The following is a 15209-nucleotide window of genomic DNA, read 5'->3' as shown; positions in this document are numbered from 1 at the left end:
TACATGGCGTGCACATCTCAAACACAGCCGATGTGCTGTTTTCTTCTCTACCTTATTAAAAACGACACAATTCATATAAAAGATAGTAACACTTATGTGTGGGTGAGACATTACTCCTACTTTTTCTGATTGTAACAATTTCTGTGGGTACGCTGTCAAAACATTTGACAATTATCGGGCAAAGTGATTGTTAATCTATCTGTATTTTTTCAGTGAGCCAACTAACCAAAATCCACTGGCAATAGTGACCAAACAACACATCAAATCGCAAGAATTCGACCCTCATTCGGTGTTCTTCGTTTTCATCTTTACGCACGGTACCCACTGGGGCGCGATAGTAGCTAGTGTTTCACCCCTGAGTCAGCGATTGCGAACGATATCGGGCCTGTACAGTGCACACAGTAGCAGCAGGGAGAAAAGACAGGACGTTTGTTGTTTTTCTTTTTTAGTTGCGTTCGAGAAGAGTTTCGTTGCGATCGCGGAAAATACTACTAATCATCCGCAGTTGACATAATGGCCGCAGAGATCAAGCCTGCACCGCGTAGTGCGAACGATCGCTTCAGCACAACGAAAAAGCCGGAACTGCTCAACAAGCTGGAGGGCTGCAATGATGACGTGAACGCAGCGCTACTCATTCCAGGAGAGGAAGGTGTTATCAGCGTTTGCGATGACAAGTATGTTAATTGAATTTTACCTTGTTTATCGTTCTTCGGCTGAATTTTTCCGCTGCCAAGGTGTATGCTATTGTCCGACCATGTTATGTTTTTTTTTCAGCACGTATTCTGCGTGAAGAAGGAACATAGTGATAGAATGCATTGACCTGCTGCGAGGCTACTGATGATATGCATGTTTTTGTTTACTGATAAAAAATGGCACTTGTTTTTTGATCTACAAATTTTGGGAAATTTATCTCCATTTTTAAATCATGCAATAGGGCAATTGTTCCCTTCGTTGCGGTAGTACCCATTGTTGCGGTAGTGGCATTTGAGCACTTTTTCGACTGAAATGTTACCAAAAGACATTTTTAATAGATGTATCATGCTTCAATTATGAGATTGCACCATTTGTGGCTTAAGATTGGTCCAAAAACCAACTTTAAAAAATATTTTCATTCATACGTTTAGTGCTATGTTCCTATCGTTGCGGTAGTGTTCCTATCGTACAAAATCCCATATGAATTCAATGGGATAGCGATAATATTGTTATGTTGAAAACAAAGTATTTAACATTAAGTATTGATTTTTGAAAATTAAATCATATTCCAATATCATCCAAGTAGTATACGATCTTTCTTAAATTCCCCGACCGATATTCGAGCTTTGGAGCTACCTCGAGAAAAAGTAGCAGAATGTTAATATTTTTGTATCTTTGTGGTGATGCCGAACATTACTGAGAGGCAGGCTTTGCCCAAGTTTATGCGTTACGCCTAAAATAAGAAGAAGATGACGAAGAAGCTTAATAACCTTTTCGATCTTTGGTACTAACTTTACGTTCAAACAGCTTGCTAAATTTTTGGTTCACAAAAATGTACTGATTCTTAGAAATAATCTAATTACTAAAATGTCACAAAAATATTTCAAGAAACTGCAAGCAATGTAGAAATAAATGAATAAATAATGGCCAAAATGTTTGGGATAGCCAACTTTTTATTCTTACAACAAAGTTCAACAATCTGTAACTTTTCATAGATTGCATAAACAAATCTCAAATTTTGACTGTTTATCAACCTATTAACTGTCCTTTATCCTTCTCTGCTGATCGCTTATGTGTCATAAGTCCATTTCAGCTGGCACGAATACAATTTGATTGGTATTCCCAAGGAACCATAAGCATTATATCATTACACTAATTCAACCGTAATTTAGTATAGCTGATGCAAGATAACACTTATTTAACATGTGTCAAGTAATGTAGCATTTAAACTACATTATGAATGCATTGAAGCATTAAGGGTTTCTGACAGCTCCATATAGTTCCACAGGGCCGTTGTTTAATGCTTCATAGCATTATCATGTTTAAAGCTTCATAGCAAACAATAATGCAAGCATTAATTGCTTTATTTATACCATTAGTAAAGTTTGGATCGTTTCTGAAAAATCCATAGTAAACAAAGTGAATTGCGTAGAAATGCGTTGAAAAGTTTTGGTTGGAAGAACCTTTTGAAAGAGGAGAAAACATAAATCTAAACTTTCAGCCATAGCTTTCAACTCAGATGTTATGGTTACAACATCTTCCTATAGATAATTTTTGCCTTAACCATTACAACTACTGACGTCAATGGTTTAACGAGTAATATGGCCATTAAATTCTATAATCGACCACCATATTTGTTCATGCCACAGAATAGAAAATATTCCTCAAATATGGGTTTACATTTTGAAATGGTGGGTGATGTTACTACTTAAACACATATGGATTAATATTATCTCACATTTTCTGGTTGGGACATAAACGGAATCAACAACTCCGGGAACAAAAATAGTTTTTCTGTTGAAAACACAGATCAGTAAGGTATGAGCTAAGTTTACCCTGCTTTATAGTATACATTTTACTCGTCGTGAATGCAAGGCAATCGTAGCACAGTGTTAAAATATCCGGATTTCATCTTACTCCAGCATCAGCAGTCCAGGTTCGATTCCCGATACAGAACAGAATAAAACCCATCGAAGGCAGAGAGTTGGAGATAAAAAGAGAGAAACGAAAACAATGTGTATTTCTTTGTTTTGTTCTAACTACGCATTAAATATATATTCCATGCGATTTCATTGCATTAGCTATATTTGATAAACAGCTTCTATGCATTATATATGCTTTAGCAATAATTACTATAAAACTTGTAGGTGAAGCTTCATATCCACAATAGCAGCGCCACTTTCCACTTTAAACCTACTTTAATGGAGCCTAGATGACAAAACAACTTTATATAACAGGCCATATAAAATACTATGAAGTGAAATTAATGCTCTATTGCTCTATATAAAGCTCCATGGTTACTTGGGTTTCGTCTCATTTTAACTCATTTGTACAAAATAAAACGTTAGTTTTAAGCAAAAATAGCCATTCACCTGTTTAATGAGAAATGTTTTGTTGAATAAGCATGACTGCACTTTATCTTGTTTCACACCAACAAGATCACAAAAAAACAATCCAAAATTTACGTTTTTGATGTTTATCTGTAACCGTTATGGTCATTTTAAAGGAAATCAGCCCAAGTTGTGCTTACTTGCAAATTTCTCACCATAGCATCACTAAAATTGTATTGTTTTAGCCTTAGTTTATCCATTTGGTAGAATACTTGGGATAGAAACTTAAAATTTAACCTTATGGATTTTATTTAGCTACCGTAGAATGAAAAACTTTTAGAACATTTTTCTTGCGTGCCGGAGCAAACGGATTTCAGAACTTAAATGTTCTGCTAGGCTTATAAAACAAATAAAAGATATCGTTATTCTAAACCGTATGCGTTATTTAACCCTCAAAAGGATACCTTAAAAAAAGGTCCGTTTTGGGACCCTGGGGTCCATTGGACCCCAACATATATTCTCGCGTATCTCGTGATCCTTACTTTTTAAAAGGTTGATGTTTTCAGCAAAGATGTTCGGTAAGTCAAGGCCTATCTAGTGATGAACAATTTATTTTAGGAAATATCCGATAGTTGGCGCTAGAGAGCATTCCAAAACGCCCCTAATCAATGGGATGTAACGTACCAAAGCAAGCGGACAAGACGCACATAACAAAAGAATAAATCACACTTCTGTAAATGGGTAGACATAAATGTCCGGCAGCTCAAAAGGGTTCGTTCAAATATTACGTAACGCTAGGGGTAGCGAGAGTGTCTAGCGCTGTGTTACGCTTTATAAAAAAAAAAAACATAATTTACCACACAAAAGTTGTTGTGGAGTAGGGAGGAGTTCTGAAATTGTCAAATTTTGCGTTACGTATTATTTGAATGAACCCAAAGAGACATCACAGACAAACAGACATATCATTGATAAAATAACATCTCATATATTGCAAGATCCTGATTACTTATAAAGTTAGTGTCTTCGGCAAAGTTGTTTGATTGGTGAAGGGGCGCTAGTGAGTATACAAATTTTGTATCCCATATATCTCAGGATTCTGATTACTTAGAAAGTTAGTGTTGTTCGGGAGGCCAAATATTTAATTGATTCGGAACTTTGACATAGGCTGGTGCTAATGAACAATTTTTTACATTTTATATCTGTTGTACATCGGAATACTTATTATTTACAGAGATGGTGTCTACGGCAAAGTTTTTGGTAGGCATGGGGCTAAAATATATAGACACTATAGAATTGACAGGCTTACGGATACATAATTGAGTGATGAAATTGTTATGTACAGTTTATATTTTAGAAGAATCTCGGGAGAAATTCCTAGAAGAATCCCGAGAGGCATTCCTAGAGCAATCCCAGATGGAATTCCTGTAAGAATACCTGGGGGAATGTTAGGAGAAAATCTTAGAAGAATCCCAGGAGAAATTCCAAGACGAATCTCAGCAGGAATTCCTGTAGGGAACGCGGGAGGTTCCTGGAAGAACCCCGAAGGATTTCTTAGAGGAATCCCGGGAGCACTACTGGTACAAATTCTTAAATGAATCCCGGGAGGAATTTCTGAAAAAAAAAAAATGCGGATTCCAAGTGCATTTTCTAGTTTCTAGATGAAGCCCTGGAGGAACCTTTTGAGAATCATTGAAGGATTCCCTGTATTAATTTCAAATCAGAGTTAATTGAAATTGAAAACTTACATTCATATGAATAATTCCGTCGAAGACATAAACTCCGAATATTTTCTCTCGATCGATACATCAACGTAACAAAAGTATATTACATTTTTGGAATATGGTTCAAAAGTCTCATCTATGTGTGATCTTTGCAGCTATATTTGCGCCACCTGGTGAGGCAATTCTGATGTAAATTACCCACCAAATAGGAAATATTGGTATTGTTAACAGTTTGTTAATATATTGTATCAAGACATTCACCTCAAAAGAAGTTTCCTTTTTTGAGGACATTTGTCGACCGGGGTACCTAGGATGCTGGGCGGACATGTATTTATTAGCGCCAGCTTGCAGATAAACTGTCAATACCAATAGTCCTTGATGTATTAAACATTTTTGCCGAAGACACGAATATTCTATACAATCAGAATATAAAAATATTCGAACTAAATATAACTTTTAATCTGTAATTTTAATACACACTAGCGCCATCTACTGAGATAATTCGATTCAATTTATTTATCATAAGGCTGCCCTTGGTCTATTGAACAATTTTGTCGAAGACAGCATTATTCTAGCAAGTCACGATCAAAAGATACAATCATTCGTACCGTGGGGTCCAATGGACCCCAGGGGTACAAAATCGCCCGGTTCAACTTTGGTATCCAAAATAATCCATAGTACGCCATGAAACTAACGGTATTTTTGCACAAATAACTCATCGCGGTGTAGTTTAGAGGTACTGTAAAAATGGGGCCGATATATCAATCCAAACTTTTTTGCGACCACTTCAAAGTGGCTCTGGGGTCCAATGGACCCCAGGTATCCATTAGAGGGTTAATCAGTATTATGTGGCCCTTCAATACATGCATTCATTTTGAAAATATGAATCACAGATATAAAAAGGACAACGATACACTATGCCCAGGGAGGCGAGAAAATTTTCCGGACTGGAACGGTAATCGGACCCACCGTCTCCGGATTGGCGATCCATAGTTTTAAGCACTAGGCTAACTGATAGAGACCCAATGTCTGGCTACTTCAATGCTGACTACTAAACTTTTGTGCAACACTACTCAAGATTGTGTCAAGTTTTTCGATTTGATATGATTCTAAATCTAGAATTTCAGGCCTTGTTATCATTTTGGAGTATTTTTTTTTATTAATTTGCTGTGCTGTAATTGACTTGTGAATTTCCTATTAATTATGTCTCTATTTTTATACGCAATTCATAACAAAGTTCTCAAATAATGTCCAGAATCACATAATAGAATCTTAGAAGTAAGGAAATATTGTAACACATTGTACACGAACGTTTCCCAATGCTTTTGTCCAGCGTAGTCTTGAGGGGTGTAAGTGACAAATATCCCGATTTCGAGTAAATGAGGCTTAAAGTTTTTCACCTGCAGCAAAATTTACAAAGTTTCAAAATCAACCCAATTTTCCCCGATTTATTTTACTAATCATCGTTAAACATTTTTGTGCTGCAGCGCACAGTCTAGGAAGCATTGCATAAATTCCTGCGGAGATTCATCCAGGAGTTTTCGCCAAGGGTTTCTCCAAGGATTGCTGTGATTTTTTCCATGGATTCTCTCTTTGATTTGATTTCTCCAGAAATTCGTACTGGGATTCTTCATGTTCAAGGATGGAAATCTAGTGATCATGATAAGATCTTGAATGTGTCGCGGTTGAAGCGCATCGCGCGATCATAGCAACAACGATAGAACCTTGTCGTCAAGCACTATAACAAACCACGCTCCACGAAAATTGAATCGCGAGGCATGTGCGGCCATGATGTGATCGTTATCATGAAGCCGAAATGATAAATGCTGAAAATCATTCACTTTTTGTGCATTCTTGTTGCTTAAATATCAAGATATGCCAATGAATGTATTGTTTCCCAACATGAATTCCGTTTTTGGTCCATAAATGGTTTGAATCGTGATGAATAAAATTTATCGCGACTTGTAACATGATCCGATAACGTGTGATCCCATGATAAAGCGTGCATCAGATGCTTTGATTGCACTAGTTTACAGCATTTTTGAACTCGGTAAGCTGATAATCATTTTTGGTGTAGAATCATGCCCTGAGTTCAAAAACGCGAAGGAAAAAAATTACAGTAGAGCGGAAATTTTTTCGACTTTCCATACAAGGTTGATGATTTAAAATCGATTTTTGTTCTATTTTTAAGCAACGTCGTTCACTTCACACATTTAATTCTCCGTAATCAATGCTCCGATTGAGCTGAATTTTTTACTGTAACTCGCCTACATATGATATGTCAAATAAATGTTTAGAAAGAACTTTTTAATTGTTATTTTCTTATTGAAAAAAATACATTTCTTCATATATTTTTGGAAATTTAGCTAAAATTTAAGGAGATCGTCCATAAAACTCGTCAATATCTTGAATTTCATCAATCTGACGCAAAACCTGCATTCAGATGATCGAATGGTATTGTATTCAGCTTTCAATTTATGGAAAAAGATTTGAAATTGGTTGTACAAAATGCAAGATATTTGAATTTTAGTAAATTCTAAATTTTTAAAAGTTGTAAAACTCGATATTGAGCTAAAACTCAAAAACTGCTCTACTTAAAATTTTTTGAAGCACGGTTTCGAAATCAGTGCTAAATTGTACTTCAAAAATTTTGATCGTTGACACAAGTTCATGACTTTCGTTTTATTTTGTAAACTAGTGTTGCCTGTGATCCCATGATACAAGCACGGGGCGAGGGTGTTGGCATCATGCTACAGCAAGGGCAAAGGCAATCTTGGATTGTTCGTATCCTGTATTATTTATCACTAGAAGTGATTTTCTTCCATCCTTGTTCATGTTGTTTATGTAAAGATTTTTCCAGGAATGCCAGCTGTAATTGCTCCAATATTTCTCCAGATTTTTTTTTCTAAGTAGTACTCCTTTAGTGATTTTTCATAAATCCAAATGGGATTTTTCATGTTCTTCCTGCTAGACGTCAAATATATTCTTCCGCCTCTACTGGGAAATCTCCAGAAATTTCTACTTGTACATATTTCTCCAGAAATTTCTACTAAATACAGTCGAGTCTCCTATTAGACACTGCCACCCACTTTATGCCCACCGCTATATTTCTCAGCTGTCTTGTATCCAATCTAGCTGATTTTCTTGGTGCAGTTAGTGCTTACTATAGACTCAACACATACAAAAAAAATGAACTAAATTGGTTAGAAAACTGCCTGGAAAACGCGGTGGGCGTAAAGTGGGTGGCAGCGTCTAATAGGAGACCCGACTGAAGGTTTGATTGAACTCTTCCGAGAATTATTTCTTGGACTCCTCCAGATATTTCTCTTGGTGATTTTGCCAGGGATTTCTCTAAAGATTCTTTCAGAATTTTCTACGGAGATTTTGACCAGGATTCGTATGTTTTGTTTTGTGCTTCGAATCCTAATCTATAAATGAGGGAGAGCGGCGTCTAGCAGATTACATTTTTGTACTGTGGCGCACAGTTTGGGAAGCACATTCTTTATGCTTTTGACGTACCGTAAACTGGGGTGTAGTTGATCAGTGGGGTGAACCTGATCACTCAATTACCCACAGATATCGACTTTCCAGGAAGCAACAGTTATATTTTAGCCATTCGCAATCCAATGACGTAACATTAAAATGGAATGGTTACTTCCTTGAAAGTCAATATCCGTGGGTAATTGAGTGATCAGGTACACCCCACTGTTCAACTACACCCTAGTTTACGGTACTATTTAAAGCTCTTCATAAGAACTCATGAAAGTCGAACTTAATCATGACAATAAAATATGTTACCCGGATTTGCTGAGAAGAAAGTTTTGTTTCAGACGTATGCGAGAAAGAATTTGAAAAAAATCTTGATTGTACGTTTGACATTATTGCTACAAACATAATGCAGTTACTGTATATATTAACCCATACATACATATATGAATCTAATTGATGAATCCAAAATGACAAGGTGCAAATTTGTTGATGTCTCTTTCTGCTCCTGTTTGTTTAAAATGGATTCCACCTTCTTCCACTGAAGCGTGCTGTTGGTTATCACACTCGCCTTCATTCTATCGATTCGAGGTCGCGACATTGCGACAAGGCAGCAACAAATATGACTCATCACATCTAATCGGCTTATGTGTATATGCCATTCAACACTGACTGACCGTCAACAGCAAGTTGGTTCAATTTAATACTGACCGACGACAATGTTTTCTCTTCCATTGCAGAACCATTCGAGTGTGGTTGCGACGCGATTCGGGCCAGTATTGGCCCTCGATTTGCCAGTATATGCCATCGGGATGTACCTCGCTGTTCTACACACCGGAAACCAGAACGCTGTTTATCGGCCAGGAGAATGGAACCATTTCACAGTTCACCCTGTCGGACGACTGCAACCGGCTGACACCGATTCGGGAATATTTGGCCCATCAGGCCCGGATCACCAATGTGATCTTTGCCAAACACACCGGATGGATTCTGTCCGCGGGAAGGGACAAGTTCTTTGCCTTTCACAGCACCGAGACTGGGGAACGGCTCGGTTGCTACACGTTCGAGGCTATATGTACAGCTATGCAGTATCCTTTTATAACAATATCAATTTTGATTCTTGAGAATAATTTCTAATATTGAATGAATGTTCTAGAGAAACTCAAATCTCGCAAAATCTTTTGATTTTCCTTGACCCATCATTTTCCGCAATTAGATACGATTCCCTTTCCAAGTATGCATTCGTAGGTGACTACAGTGGCCAAATAACCATGCTGAAGCTTAGTGCAACTGGAGCATCGGTCATTACCACAATGAAGGGACACGCAGGCTCGGTTCGAGCACTGTACTGGGCTGAAGGGCCACAGCTGCTGTTCAGCGGATCGTACGATCAGACCGTGATCGTTTGGGATGTAGGAGGCAAACGTGGCACCACTTACGAACTGCATGGCCACAAGTGAGTCTACTGCGGATGGACGTTATAACGAATCCGGATAAAATGCTTCTCTGATCTCTCTTTTCAGCAATAAGGTCTCGGCCTTAACCTACGCCAGTAACACGCAGCAGCTGATATCGGCCGGCGAGGACTCGGTGATCGTGTTCTGGGAGATGAACGCCATGCGGAAGGTGGCTCCGGAGTGGGTCGAGTCGGACACGTGCCAGCTGTGTACGCGGGCCTTCTTCTGGAATCTGCGGGCCATGATCGACCAGAAGCAGATCGGCATTCGGCAGCATCACTGTCGCTACTGTGGCAAGGCCGTGTGCGACAAGTGCTCCAACTATCGGATCAACATTCCGATCATGGGATTTGAGTTCGACGTGCGTGTGTGCGAGCAGTGCTTCCAGCGACTGAAGAGCGAAGAGTGAGTAGCATTGTGGTATATGATTGCTTTCATTATACCTATTATTTTTAGTAGATTTTTTAAGTATTATTGACTCTGAGAGACCTTTATAATACTGGAATCTCCAGGGTGAAATTCTTCCAATATCTTTGGCACTTCTACTTCTTGGCACATCGTTCAAAGCGACAAAGCTTGCTTTTCAACAGTTCTATGAGCACTTTCACAGTTATTAAGTGAGAGCGTCTCCTGCGTTCCTCTGCGAGATTCGAAGGGACTTAAAACCGGAGCAAGAAAGAAAAACCGGAAGTTGCCAATTTTCACTGATATATGTTGCCCTTCACTGGCATTTACCAGATTTACTGGTATGTCATAAACATACAGAAAAACTTGTAGTTAGAAGGCACAAAATGTTGCTTATTGACAAATTGAGAGATGAATTTTTGAATGAAATCGCATTCTGGTGGGATTCGAATCCACGACTCGCTTGACCGGTGCTTTAACCAACTAAGCCACAGAACAGGCCCTCACCATGAACATTCCTTTTTTTCAAGAACCATCTCTCTTTCGGCTTAGATGTCAATTCATTGGGAAATCCAAAGATTTTTCGTGCGTTTGCCTGCCAGGCTTCTAGAAGGATGTGTAATGCAAACATATTTTGGCACCATCAACATATAGTAATGATCAAATCACATTCAGGAATGATTTTATGAGTTGGGCCATTTTACATCATTAGTGCATATTGGGCCGGGTTCCCCTACTGCATTCATACTACAAGACCGTATTCTTTACCTGCTTTTTTTCCTCCCACAGGCGGCCATCGTTGGCGACGTTCCACGACGCCAAGCACAGCATCGTGGCGATGGATTTGGACGAGCCGAGGAAAAGACTGCTCACCGTTGGACAGGACCGCATCATCAAAATCTGGGACCTTTCCTCGATCTGGCCTTAGAACCGACCCAGTATGAACGCCGCCAGCTCGATTTGATTTTGCCTTGGCCAGCAGCTTTGCACGTACCGTACATACAGTTATACATATAACATAGCCCACGTTACTCATTGTAACACCACTGAACGGATCGGATATCGCATTTTTAGTTTTGAAGAAAAAAGGGAGAAATGTTACACAAGTATTGTTATGCTGACACACTTACCAACCATTGCATAGTTTGACGCTTGGCTTGAATTTCGTTTGAAACTGAACAGAGACCTTTTATATTGAAATGATAACAATGAATAAGTACGATATGCAAAATGGTCATTCGACTAATGAAAATGAACCTCTTTTGTAAGTACAATGAGAGCAAAAAAGGGGGTACGTGGGAAGTTCCATTAATTATACCAAAATTAGTGCGAAGTCAGTCCGTTGTTTAGTGTAATTTAACTGTAAACTGTAACAGTAACATTGTAACGATAGTAGCCAATAAGACTTGAATAACTAATGTAACATATGTTAGATTATTCATTGAAAAGTACTAAATTCAAATTGTTAAATTGATTCTTCTGCGAATACTTTTTTCGGTTTAGATTATATAGAAGCTTAAGTTTGTTTGCGTTGATTCCTTGAGAAATTTGGTTGTTCCACTCAGTGTTTGCATATTAATAAATATATCTCCACCTTTATTGCTTGTTTTTATGTTTTGCCTAGCCGGAAAGGGAAAAAGGTTTCATTTTCATTTGTTCCGAGAGATATCTACCGTCGTCTAGTAATGGAATACTCGCATACTACAGTGTTATAGAAAGTCGAGGTTTAGAGGTGTAATTGGTGCTTTTAATGTTCATCGTAGGGGAGTGACGTATTTGACAGTGACGGTACATATGGAGAGATCGAATATCGAACAAATTTAAGGAAAATTAATTGACCGGAACTCAATGGCTGAAGACATAGTAGCGCAGCGTTACTTCGTTGTGGGTGCGTTACTATGCCAGTGGACCAACTCCGCAAAGTGTAAAATAACGTCAAAATTTTCATAAGACAACGTACTTGCATGTATATTAACAAAAATATATTGTTATGAGTAAAATAAGATATCAATGAATATATGATAAATTCTTTCGTTTTAAAAACAAATTATTATCAGTGTTTAAATAGTTTATTTACTTCATCAGTCGGGAATTTCGTTCTCTCCTAGTCTTTTCTCTGGTTCACTCAAAGTTTTTCTCACTTCGATGGCTTGATGTCTCCATGAAACTGAGCTACTTCATCTGCATGGACAACATTTCGCAGCTGTCGAACACTTTCCTGCAGCAATAGGATGGAGTGCTGAAGCTGCTGAATTTCTTCGTCGCAACCGCAGATACTATTGGGAGCACTACGTGAGTCAAGCGGTAAGTCTCCAGGTAAGTCGAGCTCAGACCTTAGGATTCCACTTGCTCGCAGTGCATGCAGATAGTAAAGTAGCAGGGCGGCGGTACGCGCCGTTCCACTTCCTGGCGGTGCAGCTGTGGTGGTTGTCGTCGTCGGCGTCGTGAAGTAGTCGTGGAAATTATGGGTTGTAGTTTCATAATTCTGCCTGTTCTCTTGACCTGGCTGTGGTGTATTTTCCTCATCAGTAGAAGAGTGTCCTGGATACCATTTAGATTGCCGCGTCTGCTTGATACTGTTTTCCACAATAGAATTTGAATTTTGGAAACTAGCGATTAATGATTCAACGAAGCCCAATTCTTTAGGAGCAGGTTTGGTTTTTGGATCATCTGAAATGAAAACAACGAACAATGATTAGCTTTCTGATAATTTTATTTCAACTACTTCACTCATCTGTCCATTAACATGCCCTTAACATGTAAAACATCGTTGATGTACAGTATCGTTGTTAAAATTCACTTACCTTTTCCAGTGTCCACAGTGGCTCCATAAACATTCAGAATTAAGCATCCCACTAGCAGCAGTCTGGTCCACATAGCTATTGTTATATTCTACCGGCTCCAAGCACTTGATTTTTACTCTAGAGTGATTCGAGACGTGTACGTACCCTCCAAATTTTTCTCAAATACTGAGCCAAGGTAGATTTGATTGAACCCAATACCGTTAAATGTCTAAATATTTACCTACGCTCAGGACCAATCATCGTTAGAATCGGGTAGATTTGTCACACGAAAGGTTTTTACCTACCACGGATAGGATTAACCCAACAGGATGAATGGGTACAAGGTCGAATGAAAGCTTGGTCGACATGTTATTCTGAATGAAAATCGTATATCTCGAGTTTAGTATCATAAGGGCTTAACTGCAATGATTGCTTTCTCTTCATCAAGTTTCTCTACGGATTATTTCGGGCAATTCAGTAAGTGTGCGGATGATTTCATGACATGTTATCAACGGAAGAGAAAATCGATTACTGTCCCTTATGATACTAAACGCGAAGTGGCTGAATCTCTACACTTTTGGGAAGCTTTTTTGTACAGTTTAGTAATCAAAAGCTGTTGTTTTATAAATCAGCTCATGTTTAGAGCCATGTATCCCAGTGCAGTGTAGTGCAGTGGTTCAATTCAGGTGAAATTTCTTTGTATATTTGTGATATTATTTCACCGCTTATAACACTAGTTTATAGCATTTTTGAACTCGATAAACTGGTGATCATTTTAGTGTAGAACAATACCCTGAGTTCAAATATTATATTACAATTAATGTACGATGAGAAAGAAATGTTGAATTACCGTAAAATGGGGTGTTAAGAACTCATGAGTTGTTAAGGGATTCATCTTCACATACTACTTTGAAAAATCGCCAAATCGTATAAAAATTGATTTACTAATTCCAATTTCGCTTCAAATGTGTGTTGAAAATACATAAAGGCATACTATAAGGATTACCACTCATGAAAATACGTTTTTAACTGCACACTAGATACCAAACATAGAACGGCATTGCTTTTTTTTTTCTCAATTTCGCTACCATTGTAACATTTATTTGTAAGGTCAGAAATATTATTAGGAAAAATATGTGAGTAATCGTAAGGTGTTCTACAACTCATTTCACGAAACTAGGATAAAATATTTGATATTACTCAGGTGGTTTTCGAACATCGATAATTTTTGTGAAAAATAAACTTGTTTCATAAACTGGTGGGATGTTAAGGAATGAAATTTCTCACATAACTTTTCTATTTGTATCATGAAGTTTTGAAGCGATTAATTCATTGTATAACAGAAACTATTCTGAATGACGTATTACGGGTTTCATTTTTGGTCATAAGCATCCCAACAAGTGCGATGGATGATAAATTCAACTAATCTATCTATATATAAAAATGTAGTGGCATACGTGGGACCGCGCATAACTTGCGAACGGAAGGTCCGATTTTGATCGTCTTAGTTTTGTTCTTAAGTTTTCACCCAAGGAAGGTTTATGAGGCAAAAAATATTGAGAAATATTGAGAGTTTTTGAAAATCGATCTTCCATACATTTTGTGACCGGGGACTTGGTCTTGGATAGAAACTTGAAACGTCAAAAAACGCAGTAGGCAAGACAAACTTTGCCGGGTACAGCTAGTACAATATATAATTTTGAAAACATGTGTTAAATTGATATATATAATCAGAAAATTGGCCAAATGTTTATACTCCATGCCGCAGTAGTCCCCTCTTTACAGAAGTTTGTGCTCTCTAGGTGTTTTTGCTCATCAAACATTGCTGCTAAAATCTCAACGACCTATCAGCGATGTTCCAGAGTAGGAATATCAGCATTGAATACACAGATTACACGCTGGGCCATCTAATGATGCTTGCGTATAAAACATTTCAATATAAATGAGTTTTTAGGTGAATCTGTCAATACACATCTTTAGTTCACAACCTGTTGGTCATTCTGAACTATTCAATTTGGTTACTCTAAATAGTAACTGTGAATAATGTGTTTGTTAATAATTGAAGCCCCTCAGGTACACATGACGGTATTTTTTTCAGATTTCGAGGCTTCAACAAAAAAAAAATCATACAAAGTTAGATGACAATGAAACTGTCCCTGCACCTTTAGGACTGTGATAATCTTTTTCGGCGATGTTCAAGAAATATTACAGTCACTGTTTACAATTAATCAATTTTTATCCTTCTTTGAAATATAAGAACTTTTAAATTTATTTCCTTAGGTTCCTTAACTCCCAATTTTCCATGTTTTCAAAAAAGTCGATGATAAAACATTT

General features: G+C 37.8%; 2 protein-coding genes across 3 annotated transcripts; one reads left to right on the top strand and one right to left on the bottom strand.

The window, feature by feature from the left end:
- On the top strand, nucleotides 1–11691 carry LOC109421652 (WD repeat and FYVE domain-containing protein 2). 2 transcript variants are annotated; one of them, XM_019696172.3, is made up of 6 exons: nucleotides 1–147; nucleotides 214–674; nucleotides 8971–9318; nucleotides 9447–9686; nucleotides 9754–10092; nucleotides 10882–11691. In XM_019696172.3, the coding sequence occupies exons 2-6, from the start codon at nucleotides 514–516 to the stop codon at nucleotides 11018–11020; spliced, it is 1227 nt and encodes a 408-aa protein (XP_019551717.3). In that variant the 5' UTR covers nucleotides 1–147; nucleotides 214–513; the 3' UTR covers nucleotides 11021–11691. The 2 variants fall into 2 exon arrangements, with proteins under 2 accessions (XP_019551717.3, XP_062705717.1); XM_062849733.1 differs by lacking the exon at nucleotides 1–147 and having other exon boundaries at nucleotides 158–674.
- Nucleotides 11692–11855: 164 nt separating this feature from the next.
- Nucleotides 11856–14990, bottom strand: LOC109421600 (uncharacterized). Its single transcript, XM_019696107.3, has 2 exons — nucleotides 12897–14990; nucleotides 11856–12762 (listed from the first exon to the last, which is right to left on the bottom strand). The coding sequence occupies exons 1-2, from the start codon at nucleotides 12967–12969 to the stop codon at nucleotides 12230–12232; spliced, it is 606 nt and encodes a 201-aa protein (XP_019551652.3). The 5' UTR covers nucleotides 12970–14990; the 3' UTR covers nucleotides 11856–12229.
- Between the last annotated feature and the right edge of the window lie 219 nt (nucleotides 14991–15209).

The sequence above is a fragment of the Aedes albopictus genome, chromosome 2 (assembly GCF_035046485.1).
Source record: "Aedes albopictus strain Foshan chromosome 2, AalbF5, whole genome shotgun sequence".
In the NCBI taxonomy this organism is placed as follows: domain Eukaryota; kingdom Metazoa; phylum Arthropoda; class Insecta; order Diptera; family Culicidae; genus Aedes; species Aedes albopictus.
The sequence above is the reverse complement of the archived record's forward strand: the minus strand, read 5'-3'. Positions and strand labels throughout refer to the sequence as shown.

Coding starts and splice junctions, on each gene's coding strand:
- LOC109421652 (XM_019696172.3), top strand. CDS start 514: ATGGCCGCAGAGATCAAGCCTGCACCGCGTAGTGCGAACGATCGCTTC. Junction 675..8,970: donor ATCAGCGTTTGCGATGACAA/GTATGTTAATTG, acceptor CTTCCATTGCAG/AACCATTCGAGTGTGGTTGC. Junction 9,687..9,753: donor TACGAACTGCATGGCCACAA/GTGAGTCTACTG, acceptor CTCTCTTTTCAG/CAATAAGGTCTCGGCCTTAA.
- LOC109421600 (XM_019696107.3), bottom strand. CDS start 12,969: ATGTGGACCAGACTGCTGCTAGTGGGATGCTTAATTCTGAATGTTTAT. Junction 12,763..12,896: donor CACTGTGGACACTGGAAAAG/GTAAGTGAATTT, acceptor TTTTCATTTCAG/ATGATCCAAAAACCAAACCT.